This window comes from Cimex lectularius, unplaced genomic scaffold (assembly GCF_000648675.2).
Source record: "Cimex lectularius strain Harlan isolate CLEC.00 unplaced genomic scaffold, Clec_2.1 scaffold134, whole genome shotgun sequence".
In the NCBI taxonomy this organism is placed as follows: domain Eukaryota; kingdom Metazoa; phylum Arthropoda; class Insecta; order Hemiptera; family Cimicidae; genus Cimex; species Cimex lectularius.
The window spans coordinates 270573-291791 of record NW_019392747.1 but is presented as its reverse complement, the minus strand read 5'-3'; the positions used below and the strand labels follow the sequence as shown (position 1 = coordinate 291791).

The following is a 21219-nucleotide window of genomic DNA, read 5'->3' as shown; positions in this document are numbered from 1 at the left end:
ATGTCAATACCCTTAACCTTCCTGACCATCACAAAGTTATTAAGCATGCATTGAACTTAGGAATAATTAAGAAACGTTTAGAAAACAATTATTACTGGTATGGTCAGGATTGCACTCAGAATTTTAACGTGATGGTTAATAACTGATATTTAGAGGAGGGTGTGTGTGAGAGAGAGAGAGAGAGAGAGAGAGAGAGAGAGAGAGAGAAAGAGAGAGAGAGAGAGAGTGAGAGAGAGAATTTTAGAGCTTGGTGCCAAGGCAAAACATTCCGCCTGGTGAAACAACTCACTGATGACGCCTCAGTGTCGTCATCCGCTGTGAGCATTCCTCTTTCTACTTCTTAGAGTGAATTCAAAACATTTTTACGGTTTATAACGTATATTTACTTATCCAGTTGTAAAGAAATAAGTCAATGCGTCGTGTACTGCACCCCAGCTGGTTAAATTTGCTCAGATTGGTCGCCTAGTGAGATGTGGTGTAGGAATCAAATATTCATATTTGACTATTAAAAGTTTTTGAAATATACGCACCCATTCAAATGCTAGAACATGATTTTTATTTTTAATTTAATTTAATTTTTTATTGTTTAGTGTGTGTAAAGCTCAAAGATCATTTTACTTAAAGAAATACATTGACGCTTGTATAAATGCATATAATGGTGGTTCGCTTATTTAAACATTTATTTACACTCATCATCAGAATCTACATTTTTAAAGGCATAACATATAACAGACTATATGTTCTTCGTTATATTTATGTCTTTAAAATATGAAGATGATGGATTTAAATTCTTGAAACGTCCAAATAAATGTTTGAAGAAGTAATGAATTTACCAATAAGTTGAAGATCAGGGTTTCGGTCATCAAAAGAAGCAGATTTTGTAACTTAGGCTAAGCTCTCAACCTTTCTTGTGGACTTCATCAAGGCTTTACAGGCAATTACAACGTTTATATTCCATAAAAGGAACACAATAATTATCAGAAACGTTAGATAACTCTCATGTCACACTTTTACGAGTAAAAATTATGAGAACCATAACAACGTACATATCTAAACACACACACACACTTATATATATATATATATATCTCACATCTATAAATAATAACAAGAACCAACAGTATTGACAATTGATAAATCAACAAACACAAAGAAACATATATCTTAAAAGTTATAAGTTCATATACATAAATAACAATCTTCTATTTAAAAGTTCTCCTTAAAGCTCAGTGAAACACTTAAAAAAACTTGACTTTATCTATTTTATACAATAAACCAAATGGAAGGTAACCAATTATGGCTACAGAACAGAATGACACATTGCATTCAGAATGGGACTAAATTAGGCCACTGTAGATAGCGCTAAGATTATTAATATCACTTCTTAAATGTAGTGAATTATTATCTAATTTAATAGGTAGCATTTCTTTAATTATTCTTCTATCTAAGATTGTCTCTCTGTCAACAACCTCCATACCATCAAAGTTTATTTCATGGTTGGTTTCGTGGAGATGCCTTGACAAAGCAGATCCTGCCCTACTGTTGTCAGTATAATCATATCTGTATAATAATATCTGCTTCTGATGACAGCATCCCTGATCTTCAACTTATTGGTGATATCCTGACGGTTCATCCTTCCTTAGGAATCAATTTACTTTTTTAAAAACGAATATTTGGAGATCGTGGGATGCGATCTAGTGTGACGTATGTTTTAGAAAAACATTTTCTTATCGTACAAACGTTTCGATCTTTATTGGGATCATCTTCAGGGCTCAAACTGTATGTTTTCTGTGTAGATGTGTCATTCTTGTGTGGCGTGTTGGGAGTATCCAGACTGATGGCATTCTGGCACTCAACTTGTTTTTTCAACAAAACCAAAACATTTAAAAAAGCCAAATTATTCTCACAAATTTCCATGTTAAAAAAACACCTGATATAATGAGTGAGATAAGTTGTGCGTGTTAAAATATGAAGTAGAAAATCATCCAATTGATTTGTTTAATTATATTTATAAAGTAATAAAATCGAGAGCTTCAATTTTGAACGAATAATTTTTTTTAAATAAGCATGGTAATATAAACTTAGTACTTAGTTTTATTTGATTTCTACATTTTTGTTATTTATTATTATATTTCAAATCAAAGTGTCATGGTAAATTTTATTCAGAAGGTACCTTCTTATATTGTAAGTGTATAGGTACTTTATACATTTATATTATATTTTATTTTGCCTTTGGATCCCCCCGGTAATAGCTACTGCTGAAATACAGTTTAATTATGTCTAATACAACGTACAAATTGAAAACATTTGGTTAGATTTGTTCTCTCTATAACAGCCCCCATGATGTTTTATTCCACGTTGTAGTTTAAATTTACTAATTGAACGGGTACATCGTCGACTAAGGGGGCAAATTGAAAGGTAATTTACTTATCATCACGTTATGTGAAGCCAGACGTGTTTTACGCCCAAGACACCAGATGTGAAAATTTTCGGGCTTATCCCATGGAGGCATGATCGGGTAATAATTAAACTAATTAGCCCAGCAAGGGCAGGTTTCGGCGATTAGATTGGGGCTACGGTCGTTGCTGAGCTACGTGCACTTGCGGCACGCTCAGACTCCGTCACGGATCTTACGTGCCCTTGCACACTGTCCTTGGATCCTCAGTTCACTTTTAGATCCTCAAATTATTTATCGGACACAATTCTTTATGTGTAGTAAGTTGGTTCTGGTTAAAAAGTTATAAAATGATGGTCCAACATTAAACTTCCTCCTATAGACTATTGTCTTGGAATTATTAATTGGAGAGAGCCAGCCTCTGGCGAAAATTATACCATTAAATATGTTTAACTATAAAATGATTTAAATAGTACAACTGATAAAATAGAATATTTATTAAATTCTACCGAATCTCGTTAAATGAGCAGTTAATTCAATTTTGTCCCATAAAGAAGGACGATAGGACTGCGAAAAAATACTAATGAGTGTTGTATTCTTTTGTGTTACTCAAATACAAATCTTGTATATTTCATAAATTTTTAACGCCCCTTTGTTTTTCCATTTATCTGATTAATGGAGATGTTGTACAAGGTGATGCATACTAGAATGTAGACTTCCCAGGCTCTCTTCGAAAGTTTTAACTTTTGAGTTTTCTAAATCCAATGCGTATTTTTACTTTCAGTGCACAAACGCTTCAATTAAAAATAATATTGCATCCTGCACCACTGTTGACAGCGAGAATTATAGAAAACTATCATTAGCGTAATCGATTGTTCTCCGCTGCTACAACTTTCTTTTGCCACTATTCTAACAGACGATGTTACTGTATATTCTTTAACTATGGACGATGTACAGGGTATTTCCATATTTGGAACAGTTCAACAGCCAGATTTATGTCTTAGTGATTTAGGCTGGGTGTATCCCAGCCAGGTCAAGTGCCATTGTACGCTAAATGGTAGCCCTGGGGAATGAAACTGCTATTGTCAAAAGTTCACGTGATAATACAATTCTTAAACATATTTAAAAATACTCCTCCAAATACCCATTACTGACTTTTAATTGCAGCGAATATTTATTATTGTACGGACCCTTTAGGAAAGAGCGCAAAGAGAATAGTGATTGAGTGATATTCCAGGAGGGCTTTCCATTTAAAAAAATTCAATAGGCGTAATGAAGCAAGGACACAGTCGTTGTAATATTCTACATTGCTTTTATTCAATCATGCGTTTAAGTTTGTGCTGTGATAATTCAACTTTACTTACACCCAGGGAGTCGCTAATCGTTTTGCATAATGGAACAATCCAGGTCTGAAGTGTTAAAGAGGGATGCCCCATGCTGCTCGATATGGACCTTTACGCTCTGTCGCTTTGTCGAGAGAATCGGTTATTGGTTTTTTTGTCTTTATTGTAATCGCCCGTTATGTCCATTCAGTGGTTTGATATTTTTCACAGCCACGGTATCGAAACAGTAAGGAAATTGAACGTTAATCGAGAAATGTGTTGTATTTAGTGACCGTTAATTAATGATTATTTGGAGATCGTGAGATGCGTTCTGGTTTGGAAGAACATTTTCTTTATCGTGCCACGTTTCGAGCTTTATTGAGATCATCTTCAGGGCTCAAAGTGCCAGGGCCTGGGATGTATAAACATTGTTTAAATTATACAAATACGTGTAGATGTAAAAAAATGAATTTATACAATGATAGGAATTTTAGACTCACAGTATTTATACTCACTCAGTTTTTTTTTTCTGTGTAGATGGGTCATTACTGTGTGTCGTGTTAAGAGTGTTGTGAGATATTAATTTTTTTATGTATGATTTTGAAGGAGTGGGGAAGGAAGTATAATTTCAGTAAGTTTTTTGTTTACATACGTTTCAAAATCCATGTATAAAAATAAAAAAACATTAATATCTCACTGACACTCTTAACACGACACACAGTAATGACACATCTGCACAGAAAACAAACACTTTGAGTGAGTACAACTACTTCGATTGAGTCTAAAATTTCTATCATTGTATAAATTCATTTTTTAACATCTTACATGTATTTTATAATTTAAACAAAGTTTATAAATCCCCTGCCTTGAAGATGATCAATAAAGATCGAAACTGGCAAAAGGAGGGAAAACTCATAAGGTGGGGTTGAGATGGGGAGTTGATGTCCGAGCGGATCGAGGTCACGATAGCTCAGGTGGTAGAGCAGCGGCGTATCTAGCCGAAGGTCGTGGGTTCGAATCCCTCTCGTGCCATTAACTTTTTTTCATCTCAACTAAAAACCTTAATTAATTGTAAAGATCGAAACGTTGGCACGATAAAGAAATTGTTTTTCTAAACCTACGTCACACCAGACCGCATATCACGATCAAAAAATGAAATTTAATCGAGAATGTCGTCAAATTGTCTTCTTGCACAATCTAATTTAAGGGAAAGCTAATAATAAACCACGGTTTATTAAGGACTTCCTGTTTTTCTTTTTAAATTTCTCATGCGGTGACTGAACGGGGTTTTCATAGTTTTAGGATTAAAGGATATGACGAGTTAATCGTGGTAGGCTGCCAGATGGGAACACCCACTTCAACTGGATCGTTTCCAAAAACAACCTATTCTACTCATCACTAAAACGGTCGTCAGTGATCTCATTTGAACAATGAATGATTTTATCGACGGAAATAGCATTTGAAGAAACGGACTAATTAGGCTACATCGGGTTTCTGGCCAATTTCGAAGATTACGATTGATTTGTATCTATCAATGACTAAACAACGAGCCTTTATAAAGAGCAACAAATACATGTAAGGTTTCATTTCTCAATTGGTTTTGGTTGACAGAATTCGCTAAGGTTTATAAGCATAGATTGATCGTACCAATGTGAATGTAAAAAAAAATTATGAAGTACTATGTAAATTCAAAAAGGATATTAGACATTTTCCATCTGGTAGTTGGGTCAACAGACTGGATTGATCAGAAAATGATGTTTTGTTTTTCTGATATTTATATTTATTTGATGTTTTAATTTCCCTGCATTTAAATGATGAGATTTCGCCCTTATTATTTTAATTTAAATGTTGTATTAAATGAGAATTTTTTCTTATACATAACAACAAATAGCATATAAACTCGGTTGTGGCTTTGTATTAATGATTAGTCAAAATTGCCACCCTGTAATGTATTGTTATTGTTCCTAGTTTAATTTGACGAAATCACTATGGGCATGTATATTTATGCTGTTTTTCTTCATATAGAATCTATCGATCTTAATTAAGAATACATATTATTTAATTTTTGTCGTTAAACTAGCCATACAAGAAATATTTAGACTCTGGATTTTTAGGCGACAGGTGAGTTAAACAAGAACAACAATTGAGTTTATTTATTTAACGTGAGTTCGCGTCATGTCATATCTACCTCAGGGGTTTAGTGTTTTGGCAAAAAAGTCATTTGTGACGACTCCGTTTTCGAATTCAGGGCCGTTTGGATTCGAACCCGGGACTTTCACATTGAGTCACCGTGTCAATGACGTTGCGGCCACCTAAAAATGGAATTGGTGTTTTTGAATAACGATTAATCAACATTGCAGCCCTTTAATGTACCATGTGCGTTTAGTTTTTAGTTTAACATGATGACATCACTGTGCAGACTAGTTATTACTAAATTTTTGTAGTTAAATAGCAAGGCTGCTTGGATCTCAAGCTCATGAAAGATTCCTCTTCAACAGCAGAGTTCCACGCCCTCTTGTTCCGATTCTTCAAATATTTTCTTAGAAGAACATCAAATTTTCGTTGCAATTTATATAATTTTTTTTCCACCAACTTTGTTTCTTTTATACAGTAGACAAATAGATGAATGTATACATCGATATGATAATAGTTAAAAACACGTTTAAACTGAAAATTAAATTATAAATTACTATTTTCTTATATCAACTCCAATAGAATAGACGTTGATGTTACAGGTACCCTAGAGGAATTTCTACTTTAGGGCTAACTGACTCAATTTTATTAAAAAGTGAACGTAAAACAAGACTTCGGGAATCACTAGACTTAGTTAAAATAATTATGGATTGTATTATTAATTGTATATGTACTAATTTTATTATTCGATATGAGAATTTGGTTGCTTGAAGGTCCATTGTTTAATTTGTTTTGAATTGTTCTTAAAATTAAAGCACTTTTTAAATCTTCTGGAAGTTTATGAGCACATTTAGGGGCATACAAGAAACTTTTTAAATGATTAATAAATGGAAATTACACATGAGTTCTTTGAATAATAATGTTTATTCCACATTGGGATTCTTGAAAGTAGGTACTGTCTTATTTTGTATAGTTTAAACGGGTGTAATCTCTTCGTGCAAGTAGATCTTGTGCTAATGCTATATTCAAATTGTCATTTGAATAATTTCGATGTAATAATTTCAACCTTTAACAAATATATTTAGAAAGATTTATTTGATATGATTGGAATCTAATTTATGTAATAAAATATCTAGATCATTTATAATATAAAACCTGGTAGGTTTAAATTGTGATTGATTACCTGGATTAAACAGTATCGGATTACGAAAGTGAAGTGTAATTGTTCAAGGTTTCGAACGAAAATAATACTAAAGAATAAAGTTCATATCTTGACCTGAAGGCTAGTCCTTCCTCACAATGTCCCCGTTTACAGGCAAGTCTTTTGTATAGACAAAGGGGAAAAAAAGAAATTGGAATCTTTAACTACAACTGCTAATGGTATCTTCTCTACCTATTCGCGAACGAGTATAAAATTAACCGAGGCTCCATCCCAGTTTAAGGTAGGCGGACATATTTCTAGCCGGGCGAGTGATATAGGGACGTGAGTCCCTTCCAAAAACTCCCTTGTCCCTCAGGTCACGAACCCACTCTGGTTTATTGTGTGCGCCGCATTGCATTTTAACAGGCTCTTTAAGTCCGTTGGCAGCCATATTGAATGTCGAGGAGGAAGATTAGGGGCGGCATTGTCAGAGGACGAACGATTGCTTCGTCTTCTCACGTTTTCCGTCGACCCGTTCAGTTTTGGCCTCTAAAGATAGCGGGGGAGGGCACATCATTTTTGACATTTTGACATGCTCGCGACAATCATTCATGCACTTTTCAGCCGACTAACATTGAATTTAAACAGTTCTAGCATTTGAAAACGAACTGATGGTTTGATTAAAATGATGAATGATTACTGGACCAATATATCATGTAAATTATTCTTTTTATTAAGGTCTTGGTTGAGATATCAAAGGAAAAAGCTGCTGTTCTAAGCCCTTGAGTTATCTATTAATTGAAGTAATTAGCATGGTCAATTAGGCCACTGAACATACATGGATTAATATATTACATAAACTTGAATAATCCAACTAAATATTATATTTTTTCTTAACAGGTTATTTAAAAATATTTATGAAAATAGAATTAATATCACTATATAATTTCATAACTTAGTCAGTTATAGAAAATGTACAGAAATAATCCTTGTTTATTACATGTTTTCATTAATATAGTCCAAGTGCTCACTGCATTCCACCTCATCATTTACGTGTGGTGATTAGTGACCGTCAGTCTATGATTATTCGGAAATCGTGAGATGCGGCGGTCTGGTGTGACGTGGGTTTCATAAAAATATTCTTCATCGTGCTAACGTTTTGATCTTTAAATTTACTAATTTCGTGGTCCGCTTGACAAATTAAATCATTACAATTTATTAAGGTTTTTAGTTGAGATGAAAAAAGTTAATGGCACGAGAGGGATTCGAACCCACGACCTTCGGCTTGATACGCCGCTGCTCTACCACCTGAGCTATCGTGACCTCGATCCACTCGGACATCAACTCCCCATCTCAACCCAACTCATAAGGTGACTAACTCATAACTGACCTTAATACCTGGTCGAAAAAATATGACTATCATTTTTCAATAAACTGTAATAATGTAAATAAATCGTACGAAGATTATTAAAGGGCAGTGAAAATAATAAGTCAAAACGTGAGTTTTCATGTTTGCTAGACATACGTTAGTCCTACTTGCTAATCTTTTTGTCATCAAGTTGTCCAGGGTCGTCGAAACATTAAAAAAATGTATCTCCCGTAGTAGTATTAGTTTCTTTGATAAACTACCTGATATTACATAAATTATTTTTGAAGGTGACGCAAGTAAAGCTTGATTTAGGGAATAGGGTCAGTTTTATCATACCCGACTGATCAATGTGTTTTGTTTGTGTTTTAACATATTTCATTTTTCTTAAAAATCGATTTTTTATATACATATTAATAATCACGAAAACATAACTGTAAATTTATTACACCGTGTAATCCATTATTTGTTTGTTGCAGAAAACCTGCAATAATTTCCCGGTCCAAATGCCACATTGATATACAGGAAATCGTAAAATCCCTATTAACCATGTTTACATAGCTTTCGTCTTGAACAATGGGCACTTGGTATTTGGCTTATGATTTGTATGATGTAAATTTATTAAAGCCAGTTGGAAAAAAATACCATATATATGTATGTATAGATAAATAATTAGGGATGTCGTACAACATACTACCTAATTTATTTATTTAGTATACAACTATTATTGTAATCTTGTTAACCTGTTAAGAAAAGTGCTTTTCTGTCTTTCCTTAAAGAGTTCATTCTCTTTTGAAATCGAAAAAACGCCAATTGAAAATGACATTTTCAGCCACTCACAAATTAACTCGGCCAAATGTCTAGACTGGTAAATATAAATTTTTGTTTCTCTTGATATGCACATGAGGTCAAACAGTTCTGACCCTGGATTATCGATTGTTGTATTCCGTTATAACGTCTGGTTCACAGTGTAACTATATGGTCGGAGATTTTATTTCTGTTTATTGTTTTGATTCTGCTATTATCCATTATTATTTTTTCTAATAAACGATGCGTAACCCCCCCAAAAATTGTACGATATTACAAAATTGTTTTCACAATATAGACTTTTAACGGCGAATCTATGTAAACTCCAGATCTATTTTTTTTCCAGAACTGATACGGAAATTTTGTAATTTTTATTGGAGTGCGTGGTCGTATTGTTAATAATAAAAAAATAATTTTTATGACATGGGCTACGAGGAAGGTGAAATGTATATATCGAAAGCTTGGCAAAAACTCATAAAAGTTTTGTCCATTGGACCACATCCCTGATGTACAACTTAAGTAAAAAAAAAAAAAGTATTTTCTTAAGTCAAAACTATATCTCAGGGATTTAGTAAAAGTATGTCTAACAGGTTGACATTTTCTATTTGATCATACCCAAAATCCTGTACATTGAGATGAGAAGGATCCAACAATCAGAAATTCTACAGTGAAAATCACTTGTAAGCTTGATACATTGATCATATTTGGCCATACTGAGTAACGGGACTATAAGCTGACCATGAAAATAATTTTAATTTTTTCAAGCAAAATGCGAAATTCTATATTCTTCTTTGGAATTTTGAAAAAATATTCAATTTACCGTAAAATTTTGTCATGTTGTCTTATCCTGATTAACAACGTAAACCGTGCACAAATGTAATTTTCTTTTAACAAAAAGAGAAATTTATTTATTTCCAGATAACGATTTAGCACATCTTGCCATGAGACCTTTTTCCGTTTTTTAAAAATTTATTTATTCATTTTTTTGCATTTGTTTATATTAAGTTTAAACAAATTTGTGTAATCGTTTGATTATAAAATTAACAATCACATCTTAAACAATCCACAAGCGGGACATCTCAGACCTTACTTAAAAAGAATAATTAATTGAAATAATTAACATGGTCAATTAGGCCATTAAACATAACCTCTTAGACATACTTTTACTAAATCCCTGAAATATAGATTTTGACTTAAGCAAATAACATTGTTTTACACAAATAAAACTTTACAAGTCAGCAGGTTTTTTTACTTAAGTTGGAGATCAGGGATGTGGTCCAATGTACAAAACGTTTTTGAGTTTTGCCACGCTTTCGATAAACAAATTCACCTTCCTCGGGGCACAATGCGTAAACAATAGTTTTAGTGTCCCGCTCGTGACACTTACTTTTCATCTCAACCAAGACCTTACATAAAAAGGATAATTAATTGAAATCTCAAACAATGTTTAAGACAATAATTATTTTTATTTGGGGAATACAAATATTTTTATTTTGTTAAATGAGGTTTTGCCTTCATCATACTTTTTTGCACGTTTTGGGATTTTTCTTGTACGTTTGGAGGTTTTTCTTCTAGTTTTGAAGAATGAATCCAGTCACAATGAAAATCCGGTCTTCAGTGATAAATTTTATATAAATTAAATTTAAAAATTGTTTTTATATAGTAGTATATTTATTTTGGTTCAAATTGTGAATTCATATTATTAAAAGCCGTTGAATGCTGATTCATAATTTTTTTAAAAAAATTTCCCGTTGACAACTGTTGTTAGGTATAAACTTTTATCGCTTGATTGAACATACATGTATCCTATTTTGAATTTGATTGTGAAAACCTCTTTTACATAATATTAAATAATTAACTGTTTATAAATTTAACCGTTGATCGTGGGGTAAGGTCATTTGCTGTAGCAAGAATTTTTTTTACGTTAAAAAGTAAAAAAAAAAAAAATATTTTAAAACCGCCCAGCAGGTGGAATTGAACCACTCTGGCGCTAACCAGCTGCAGGTTTGAAGCCTACACCCCGGACCACCGAGGTTCAACTGGGCAACTATTCCGCTGAACTCTTTGCTAAGGTGCCGCTCGGAGAGAATTATTAGCAAAAGCGGGAAGTTCAACATTAAGTTCGAATACGCGCGATTCGAGAAACCAAGGATTGACCAATTTTGTTATTTTTGGATTGGTTCCTGTTATATTACTCGAAAATTAATATTTAACCGTTTCTCCTTGTCACAATCATTATTTTTTAAACGACCATTTTAAACGATAGCCATCGTAGTGGTCATGGTTATGACGTACTACTACGCCGCCTTGCCATTCGTTAAACAATTTTGAACTATTGGGCATTTACAATTTTAATATTTAAATTGCATTTAAGCCAGTCGTTGTTTATAGTGCTATAAAAATAAGGTTTAAATAATCCGCTTAGTTTGACCTAGGTTAAATAATAAAAAATCTTGAATTAAAAATGTTGATAAGATATACAACAAATCACCTAAATTAAAAGACCCAAAAAATACCAAAATAATTTAATGTACGAAGTAAATTGTATAATGTCATATATTGGTGAAACAAAAAATTTAGGTAATAGGATGAAGTGCCATAAGAAGTATATTTTTATTTATTTTTCTGTTATGTAAAATTGTATGTATTTATTAATAATAGAAATAGTAAGTGCTTCCACGACATCGTTTACTTACTCTATTTGTAACTGTTTTCTGAGAGAGGGAGAGAGAGAGAGAGAGAGAGAGAGAGAGAGAGAGAGAGAAGAGAAGATATAATGATGATGTTGATATGTTTTATTTCACCATGCAAAGTTAGGTTTTGATTTTGGTTTACAGTTGTGTTGAAAGCAAATCAAAACATGTCGAAAAACAATGTTTTTGGTGATTTTTTTTCTTCAGTTTTTTGAGTTTTGGTCGCTTATTTCTTTTCATTTAGTTAAACTTAATTTTAGTGTCAATCTGCCTTAGCCGGGTCGTTCCCTTGTAAACAGGTTTTAGTTTATTAATTATGAAATGCTAAATGTAAAAGGTAAATTTTTATTTTAAATTCATCTCTCAAGAACAAGTTCAGGTTTAACCCTAGTGAGTTACCATACAATTTTACAATATATACAAACACATACAATATACAATACAAACACTTTTTCTCCGAAAATTGATGTAGTTAAGAGTCATAATTAGGTTTTATAGTGCTTTAATTTTGCCCTTTAAGCAATGTATTGTAAAAGATTTGGCAGTATGTTCAACACGTCGTAAAGTTATCTAACATATTTGTTCACAAAGATGTGGTGAATAACAAATAAATAAATAAAAACATGAAAAACATACTGAAAAGACTTAGGAAGAGGATGTTCGACCGTGGCCTTATCACATTTTTGATTAGATTAAATTATCTTGCATTCTCATGATTACATATCTCTCCTGTCCCCTCTTTATTTACACACAGTTCATATATATCTTTTTACGTGATAAGATATTAAAGGTGGTGAAAGACGAAATGTACTTTTTAAATTTCTCTTTATTACCCGACAAAATGGTGAAAGTATCTGGTATAGTTATTGGTAATTTCAAAGCACAATCATGATAAAAATTAATGAAATTCGATGTTCATTGGAATCCCCTATTATTCGAAACAAAAAATTACTATACAGAATCCCTACGCGGGAACTATAGTCGCTACTAATGTGACAGGTCTCTGCTGACAAATGTTCAACCATCATTCGAAACTAAGACAAAAGAACCAGTAATGTTTTGTTGAACGTGTGGTCGGACAGTTTAATACATCCTAATAAGTTAAAATAAGATAATTTAAGAATATTTATGTGAAGCTCACTTCCGATGACGAAAACCGTCTGACAGACTTGTAGCAATTTTAGTTCTCATTTTAATCTGCCTGGTTTGCTGCCTATAGGCAGTCCAAAATGATCGAGAACGTCCAGTCTACAGTTATTCACCCCGGTGACCCCAGGAGGAAACTTAAAAATTTTGATTTATTTCTCTGTTGTGAGTTTCGAACGGCCACTTACGATTACTTATTCACTACACAATCCAATCCAATTCTGTCAGATTTGCTCTTAACTAAACTCATTACGCAAAGCATTAAAATTATAGTAATAAATATACATAATAATAAAAATATATTTGATTATTGGCTGTGACGTAAAGCTGATGCCAAAAAAAAACCTTTGATTCACTTACCTGCCAAACTGAAATTCTTTAATCTTGTACCTAACCATCTCTGGATCAATACTGGTTCAGAGATTTGGCTTTTCAAATCTTGGTCTTTGGCAGAAAAAATCTACTTGTTTTTCATACAAGGGGGCAAAAATGAAAATGAAATCCCACCATATACTCCATCTTGCTACTGACCTAGACTCGGTATTTGTGCGTGCCCTCAAAAGCCATTTTTACTTAAATTTTTAAATGCTTGAAAAAATGATGGGACCGATTGGTTTTTCTTCAGCTGGTCGATCAAGTTAATATTTTATTTCCCAAAAATGCCGTTAACAACTAAAATGTGTGCAAAGTTTATATCATATATTAAATCTGTTCCTCACTTATTATTAATTTTTAAAAGCTTTTTAACAGCTAAGGTGTTTTCGCGCCCTAACATTTAACACTTCTTAATAAATTCACTAGATTTAGTGGTCCACTTGACCAATTTATCTCAACTAAAAACCTTAATTAATTGAAATCTTCTATCTTAGGTTAGCTATATCCCTTCTGAGTGCTCTGACTCCAAACATTCACTCATAAACTAATCTATCCTTTTTCCATCCTAAGCTTTAATTGATCCTTTTAAAATACTTAATTTAGAAGGCCAAATGCATGTAAAAAAAATTTAAATTATAAAATTTATTCCTGTTCTTTAATTAGAATTTCGAATTTTTGTCCCATAATTTAAACATTTCCCATAGACTTGTATAGCCAATAACAATAATAATAAAGGAGTCAGACTAGTATCAGTTTCAGCATGAATATTGGCTCATCGTTACCTTTCGTTACACCAAGCCAATAGGTTTTGTAGTTTATTACCCCGTAATTTGTATTTTCTTTTATTTCATTTTTCCACCCCGTCAGCCTCAATAATTCTTGAAAAAAGAAAAAATCTTGCACACAGAAGTCTAATACAAACACTAGCAGACAAACATTCAAAGGTATAAGAATTTGGGTTAAGGCCTAAATCACCTTATAAATTTCAATAAATTTAAGAAAGCTGAAAAGGTTGAGCCTTTGTCTTATTGGTTGCAAATTGCGACCAAAATATGTTTTGGTACAATATTATTATTATTATTATTATTATTATAAGAGTGTTTTTGTATTTGTTTCTTATAAATCAAACAACTGTAATTCCGACAGACGGTAGTTTTCCGTGCTAATTTATATATCTATTTAAGGTAATAACGCGGTCCCATTCTTCATTTTATTAAGAAGGTTGTTCTATAATTAGTTCTCAATCGGAAAGTGCGTTTCCAGTCTATCTTTCATTATTAATTATTCTAATTATTTTGTTAGCGATTGCTTGGAAATTGCTCCTGGCTTGCCTTGCAAATAACCCAATAGAAGAGCAAATAATTGGCCAATAAAAATTACCGGAGACAAAAGCTCTCATGCAACATTTACTCTCTACACAATATCCTCAAGGAAATTTCCAATCAGGCGGTAACTTGGGTTCTATGTGGACTAACGACAAAAACAGGACAGATACAACCATTGAACAGTCGCTTCGGAGTACTTTTCGAACTGTAAGTATTAGGATCGTAGCCAATGTGGTAGTGCCGTTCTCCTCGTTGCCTTCAACAAGAACAATAACAAGGTCCGGTAAGATGAACTTTGAAGCATTTAAGCTTTTTATCAATGATCTAGTTATAATGGACTCTCTTGGCGCTTCAGAATCTTTACAATTCATTAGGTTACCTGCTTTCGTGTTAGGTTTGTTATTTGACCTTTACTTACATATGTTCTTGTATTTTGCGGTGGCCTATGTTTCATTGTAAGGGTTCTTATTGGGGATATTGCTTTCCAATTTTTTGGCTTCATTTTGTAGGTTTGATCGAGTTGGGTGTTACCCCGAGTCCGAACGCAGGTTCTGCTGTTTCTCCTCAACGGACTGCTGATAACTCTACTAGAGCTTGCCCAAATTTGAAATTTAACTTTGCATTCGTTTGTAGTGATGGTCTGTTCACTGGTTCAGCCATTACCTTGTCATTTTTCCTACTATAGATTGTAGGGAACTCTCAACACGACACACAATGACACATCGACACAGAAAACAAACACTTTGAGTCATGAAGATGATCTCAATAAAGGTTGAAACGTTGGCACGATAAAGAAATTTTTTTTCTAAACGTACGTCACACCAGACCGCATCTCACGATCTCCGAATAATCATTGACTAACGGTCACTAAACACCACACATTAATAATTGTTGCATGCCTGAGGTTCAATGTCGAGGACATGACTCCTCCACGAAATATAATGTATTCGTTAGTCATCCTTACTATTATATGTAGATATATGACCTTAGATTTTTGTGGGTTCACCAGAATTCGTAATGTTCGACTCTATTTTTTGATTTCATTAGCACATCCTTGTATATTTTTGAGTAGCTAATCTTATGATTGTTCTTAATTTTCGGAGGAAAGGACTTACTTATATTGGTGGTTAGACTAGCTAAACACGTGGAAACAATAACAACCATTTAGTTTTTTAAAAACTAAATGGTTGTTATTGTTTCCTCATGTTTAACTAGTCTGACCACCAATTGAATGAACCACAACTTAAGGAATAAAATAGACTAAGTTGTTTTGTCTCAGAGTTGCTAATATTCTAGTTACAGAAGAAACCTTAATTATCCCCTTAGAGCTGTGTTATTTCACCGTGGTATCTGCATGAATCTATGTCGGAGCGGCTTGCAGAATCTGGATTGTCCCCAGTTTTCACTGGGTGTAATTGAACGTTATAAGAGGCCGAAGTGGAGCCGAAAATTGTCCTTGCCGATCAACAGTAGCATAGGCCATTGAGTTCTTGTAAAATCAAGTCCGAGCCTTTGGTGCACATTCAAAAGATTGACGTCATTCCACTCTCGTTCCATCTACAATCAATCCGTATGGGAGTATGCAAATTTACAGTACGTCGAACACGGACTGCTTATAGGTTTTTTCGTACGTAAAAAATAACAAAAACGCATGGAGATTTTATCGTCTTTCAGCATATCCGTTGTAATGAAGTTACTAGTATTAACTTATACATGTTTCTTGGTTTTATACCGATATGATCCCATGATTTTATCTTCTATAAGTATTAAAATTAATATATTCACTTTTCATGTTTAGTGAAAATTACTTCCGAAAAAAAAAACAATTATAATTTTCAAATAATAATAATAATAATAATAAATAATAATGTATGACTGTATTAAAAATTAATTATAGTATTTCATGCTCAAATTTTGCTGGTCATTTCTTATTACATAATGGACATAACGATTTCATGTTTTTCATATTTGTAACAACTGATAAATAAGTACGTACGTATTTTTATTGGCTATTGAGGCAAAGTTATAATAAGTATAACTGATTAGGAAATAATAACTTCATTACAAACTAAAAACACAGTTTAATATCTTAACATAATAAAAAAGAAAATTTAACTGAAATCGTCAAATACTAAATTAAAACTATCCATCCAGAAACTCCTGGATTTGACCTCATACCCCTTCTATCCTTCGAACTCTTCCTACAAAAGCAAACCACCTTTTCTAATGCAACTCTCCGTATCACTCATTTCCCGACGCCATGGATGTTTTTTCAAAGTTCACCCAATCTCAAAATACAATAACTGGGCGGTTTACTGCCAATTCTTTGACAAAGGAAAAAACTTGTGTAAGCACATACTCTCCATCTTATTTTCTAATATAATTCCAAAACTATCGATTTGCAATTGGCGTCACGACTCCAATATTTAACAGTGCCATCGTGTTGTGGATGACAAATTAGTCGTACTTGCCATAATCAATTTAACAGAATATTTATTAATTTGTTCAGTATTTTCTTCTTTGATCACCATTTTCTACATTACAATATGGTTGTCGTATTCTTGAAGTAAACAATATAAAATTGAAGAAAGATCTATAAAAATAGTTTGGTCGTATTTTCATAATCATAAACTGTCAACTTCCAAAGCTTCTTTGTGAATCGCCATAATGGATAAATCACTGGCATACAAAGAATCTGCCCGATATCTATTGATTATAATCAAGATATGGCTAAAAACAACTATAAAAATAAAAATATAGAATCGGAAGATGGAATGTGGAAGGGAAAAGAGAAGCAGTCGATGGGAAAGAACGCATGCGCTGTTTGAAATCCCTACTATAGGAAATTCATCTCACATCTCCCCTTCTGATTCGGTCCTCCTTACTCCTCGGTGAACGGTCGGACAGATTCGGTCTTTAGTTGCTAACTTGGTTTCCGTCGTTAAGCACACAGTGATCATTAATATAGATAATGTTTTAGTAGTATCAAGGAATGATAATTTGAAAACTTTATGAGCAATGGAAACATTTGACGATGAGATACAAATGTTCGACTTGAACGAAGAGAAGAGTATCGATCGTAAACGTATGAAAAGGGAGAAGTACGAAGAAATAATTGCCCAGGTATTGGACGCTAAAGCGAGAAAAAACAAAACATGGGCGGATCGTGTTTTAACCAATAAATTCGACGTACTTCTTGAAAACGGAGAGAAGAAGCTTATTGAGCCATTGAAACCAGGGAAAAACTCGATCAGATATTATGTCCACGATGATATTTTGATTGACGTACTGACGGAGGTACATGAATCGCTTGGGCACGGAGGCCGGGACAAAATGTATCTCGCTTTGAAGGAAAAGTACAAAAACGTTGGAATCCGTAGTATACAGGAATTCATACAAGGTTGCAACGTCTGCTGTATGAAACTCCTTTCTTTTAAAAATGTGACAAAACCGGCAGATTTTATTAGCAGAAATGTCCCATATGTAAAAGAAATACAGGTTAGAGGTCACGTGGAGTTACTGAATTTTAGCCATAATCCCGACGGGGAGTTCAACTACGTCATGGTGTATCAAGATTTGGAAACGGACTTTACGGTTTTGAGGTCGGTTAGAACTAATACTGCGGAAGAGGTTGCAGATAAGTTGGTAGACGTGTTCACAATGATCGGAGCTCCGTATGTTCTCGAGTCCGACGAGGAAAGGATCTTTGTCCACGAGATCATCGCCGCACTTAAACGACTATGGCCAGAGTTGAAAATAGTCAGCGGGAAAACTTCTGCTATCAAATACGATATGACACTCAAATTCGTCGAAATGATCGAGACCTGGATGAAGGACAGTAAGTCACAAAATTGGAGTCATGGCCTTAGGTTCGTCCAGCTCCTTAAGAACATAAGCGTTCAATCGCATTACAAATCTCCTTTTGACTTAGTTTTCAAACAAAGGATCAAAATGGGAATATCCTCAGACATCGTGCCTTATTCTCAGCTGGCCAGTCTGAATACAGAAGAAGACTTCATCGAAGCCTTACAACAATTAAAAGAGCCCCCTGACAGTCCTCACGCAGACGGGATCAACAGAGACATCGTCATTCATGATTTAACTGAAGCAGATTTAACTGACTGAGATAGCGATTTGATGTTTTGCAGCCATTATAATTGGACTAAATGTGTCACTACCTCTCTCGAAGAAACAGTGAATGTGGGAAAAGATTGATCCCTCTCATTGTAACGCTGGTTCAGATTTTTTGTGTATGGTTGTGTATGTTGAGTATGTATGTGGATGGTGTTTATGACACAAAAGTGATGTTACCTGTTATATCCATCCTTTTGCCAGATTGTCAATTAGCATTGTTTCAATCACGTTACAGTTACAGGCGTGAAATAAAAAAACAATATAAGATTATACCTGTGATCTTTGTATTGCATATTTTTCATATATTATGATCCTTTTAAACTACTTAACTGACCGCATATTTATCTAGTAATATGATAAATCAATAAAACACTAACTAAAACTATACACGCCAACCTTCAAAATCACGTTTAACAGAAACGAGTGAATAAATTATAATGGCGATATTCAGTATGTGTTTGGTATTGCGATCTACGCTACTGATTAGTCCCGCTTTTAACGGTTTCATTTGAAAAAGTAAAAATAACTACCAGCATATATAATTATGTAATAACTGTGTTTTACTGTATAAATTCATTTCTATTGGGTAGTCTTTTTGATACTTCCCTGAAACTCGTGAGAATGTGTGGTGATTAGTGACCGTTAATCGATAATTATTCAGAAATCGAGAGATGCGGTCTGGTGTGATGTAGGTTTCAGAAAAACATTTTCTTTATCGTGACAACGTTTCGATCTTTATTGAGATCATCTTCAGGGCCTGGGACTTACAAACATTGTTTACAAAATATATTTTGCATTGTATAAATTCACTTTTTTCCACATCCTACATTTATTTGTTAAATGTAAACAATGTTTGTAAATCCCAGGCCCTGAAGATGATCTCAATAACGATCGAAACGTTGGCACGATAAAGAAAATATTTTTCTGAAACCTACATCTCACCAGACCCCATCTCACGATTTCTGAATAAGTAGTCGTGCGAATGTTTAACTGATGGAATCTCACATTTATTCATAAATAGGGTAAATTTATAAGAATATATATAAGAATAAGCTTAAGCCTTGCTCAACTCAAACCACATGTATTATTTATTGGGTTGAATGATTTGTCACACTTTTTTTTATTAAAAAAGTTTGTTGTATATATTTATTGGTTTTTGGGTCACACTTTCCTTCATTTAATTACTCCCAGAATCATCGTTGGACCGCTGGATATGGTTGGATAGTCAAATTAAATGTCAATAATCCAAATGTTTAATTTAGTCAACAATAAATGTGATGTATTGTAAACCTAGGAGTGTACTATTAAATACTAAAGTGCGTACTATTAAATACTAAAAACATTTTCTTTACCGTGCCAACGTTCGATCTTTATTGAGATCATCTTCAGGGCTCAAAGTGTTTGTTTTCTGCGTAATTGTGTCATTCTTGTGTGTCATGTTGATAGTTTTGCAAAAATATTTAACTTTTTAATATTGTCTATTAATTACACGTTGTATATGAGATTTTTAGTTAGTAAAAGAGGTGTGATAGAAGGAGATCCACTTATACAATAATGTCGTTGATGAGGCGACTTGACAATGGGTAGACAACAATGGTGAGCTAACAAGGCACGTCTTCGTACAATAGGCTGCCACAGACCACAAACTACGATACCGCGACACTGACCTTCTGAATCCGTGAAAAAAAGGGTCTAAATTCGTTCCTGACGTTTTCAGGGACTAGCAATAGGACGTGAAAAACGTTACGGTTACGGTACTGCCGCCGCTCCTTATCTGTGGCTTGCATTCGATGTGGCCAATTCGTCAGACAACGATCACCGAACTTCTCATGCACCCCAATATTTCGGAAGCTGGTTTCCAAGGAGTAACACACAATAAAGTCAGCGTCATACATTTGTTGATGCTTTTCATCAATGTCGGATGACAAATAGTCTTATTTCCAAACAATCAGTAGTGATGAGAATTTATTTTTTATAGAATCGATGAATAAGTAGGAACTATCATACATGTACAACTATCAAACGGCCAATATGTTGTTGAAAACACACCATTCCCCAAACATCAGCATACAAACGTGGTGGTGCATTTTTCAACGCACGATAGAAAAAATAATGTACCACCTGTTCAAATTACTGTTAAGTCACTTTTATCTAGCCATGTCCATGGTTGTCGTATCAAATTGCCTGTTGTATAGACTCACATTGAAGAATGAGGTTGGGGTTAATGAGAATCGACCAATGAGCACGAAAAATACAAAATAAAGAAATATGTATATCACGTAACACTTTTTTGAAGTAACTGTTTGTCAGGGTTTACCAAGAAATTCGTTTCAATTAGAAAATTAACAAAAATTTCACCAGAATTCATACAAGCAGAAAATG

At 33.6% G+C, this 21219-nt stretch overlaps 2 protein-coding genes across 4 annotated transcripts in view; both read left to right on the top strand.

The window, feature by feature from the left end:
• Positions 1-21219, top strand: part of LOC106670168 — a 276453-nt gene that overhangs the window by 39856 nt on the left and 215378 nt on the right. The gene's annotated exons all lie outside the window — the stretch shown is intronic.
• On the top strand, positions 17579-19509 carry LOC112127000 (KRAB-A domain-containing protein 2-like). Its single transcript, XM_024227172.1, has one exon. The coding sequence runs from the start codon at positions 17722-17724 to the stop codon at positions 18826-18828; it is 1107 nt and encodes a 368-aa protein (XP_024082940.1). The 5' UTR covers positions 17579-17721; the 3' UTR covers positions 18829-19509.

Bases quoted from the DNA above. Each gene is read 5' to 3' on its own strand.
- LOC112127000 (XM_024227172.1), top strand. From the start codon at position 17,722: ATGGAAACATTTGACGATGAGATACAAATGTTCGACTTGAACGAAGAG.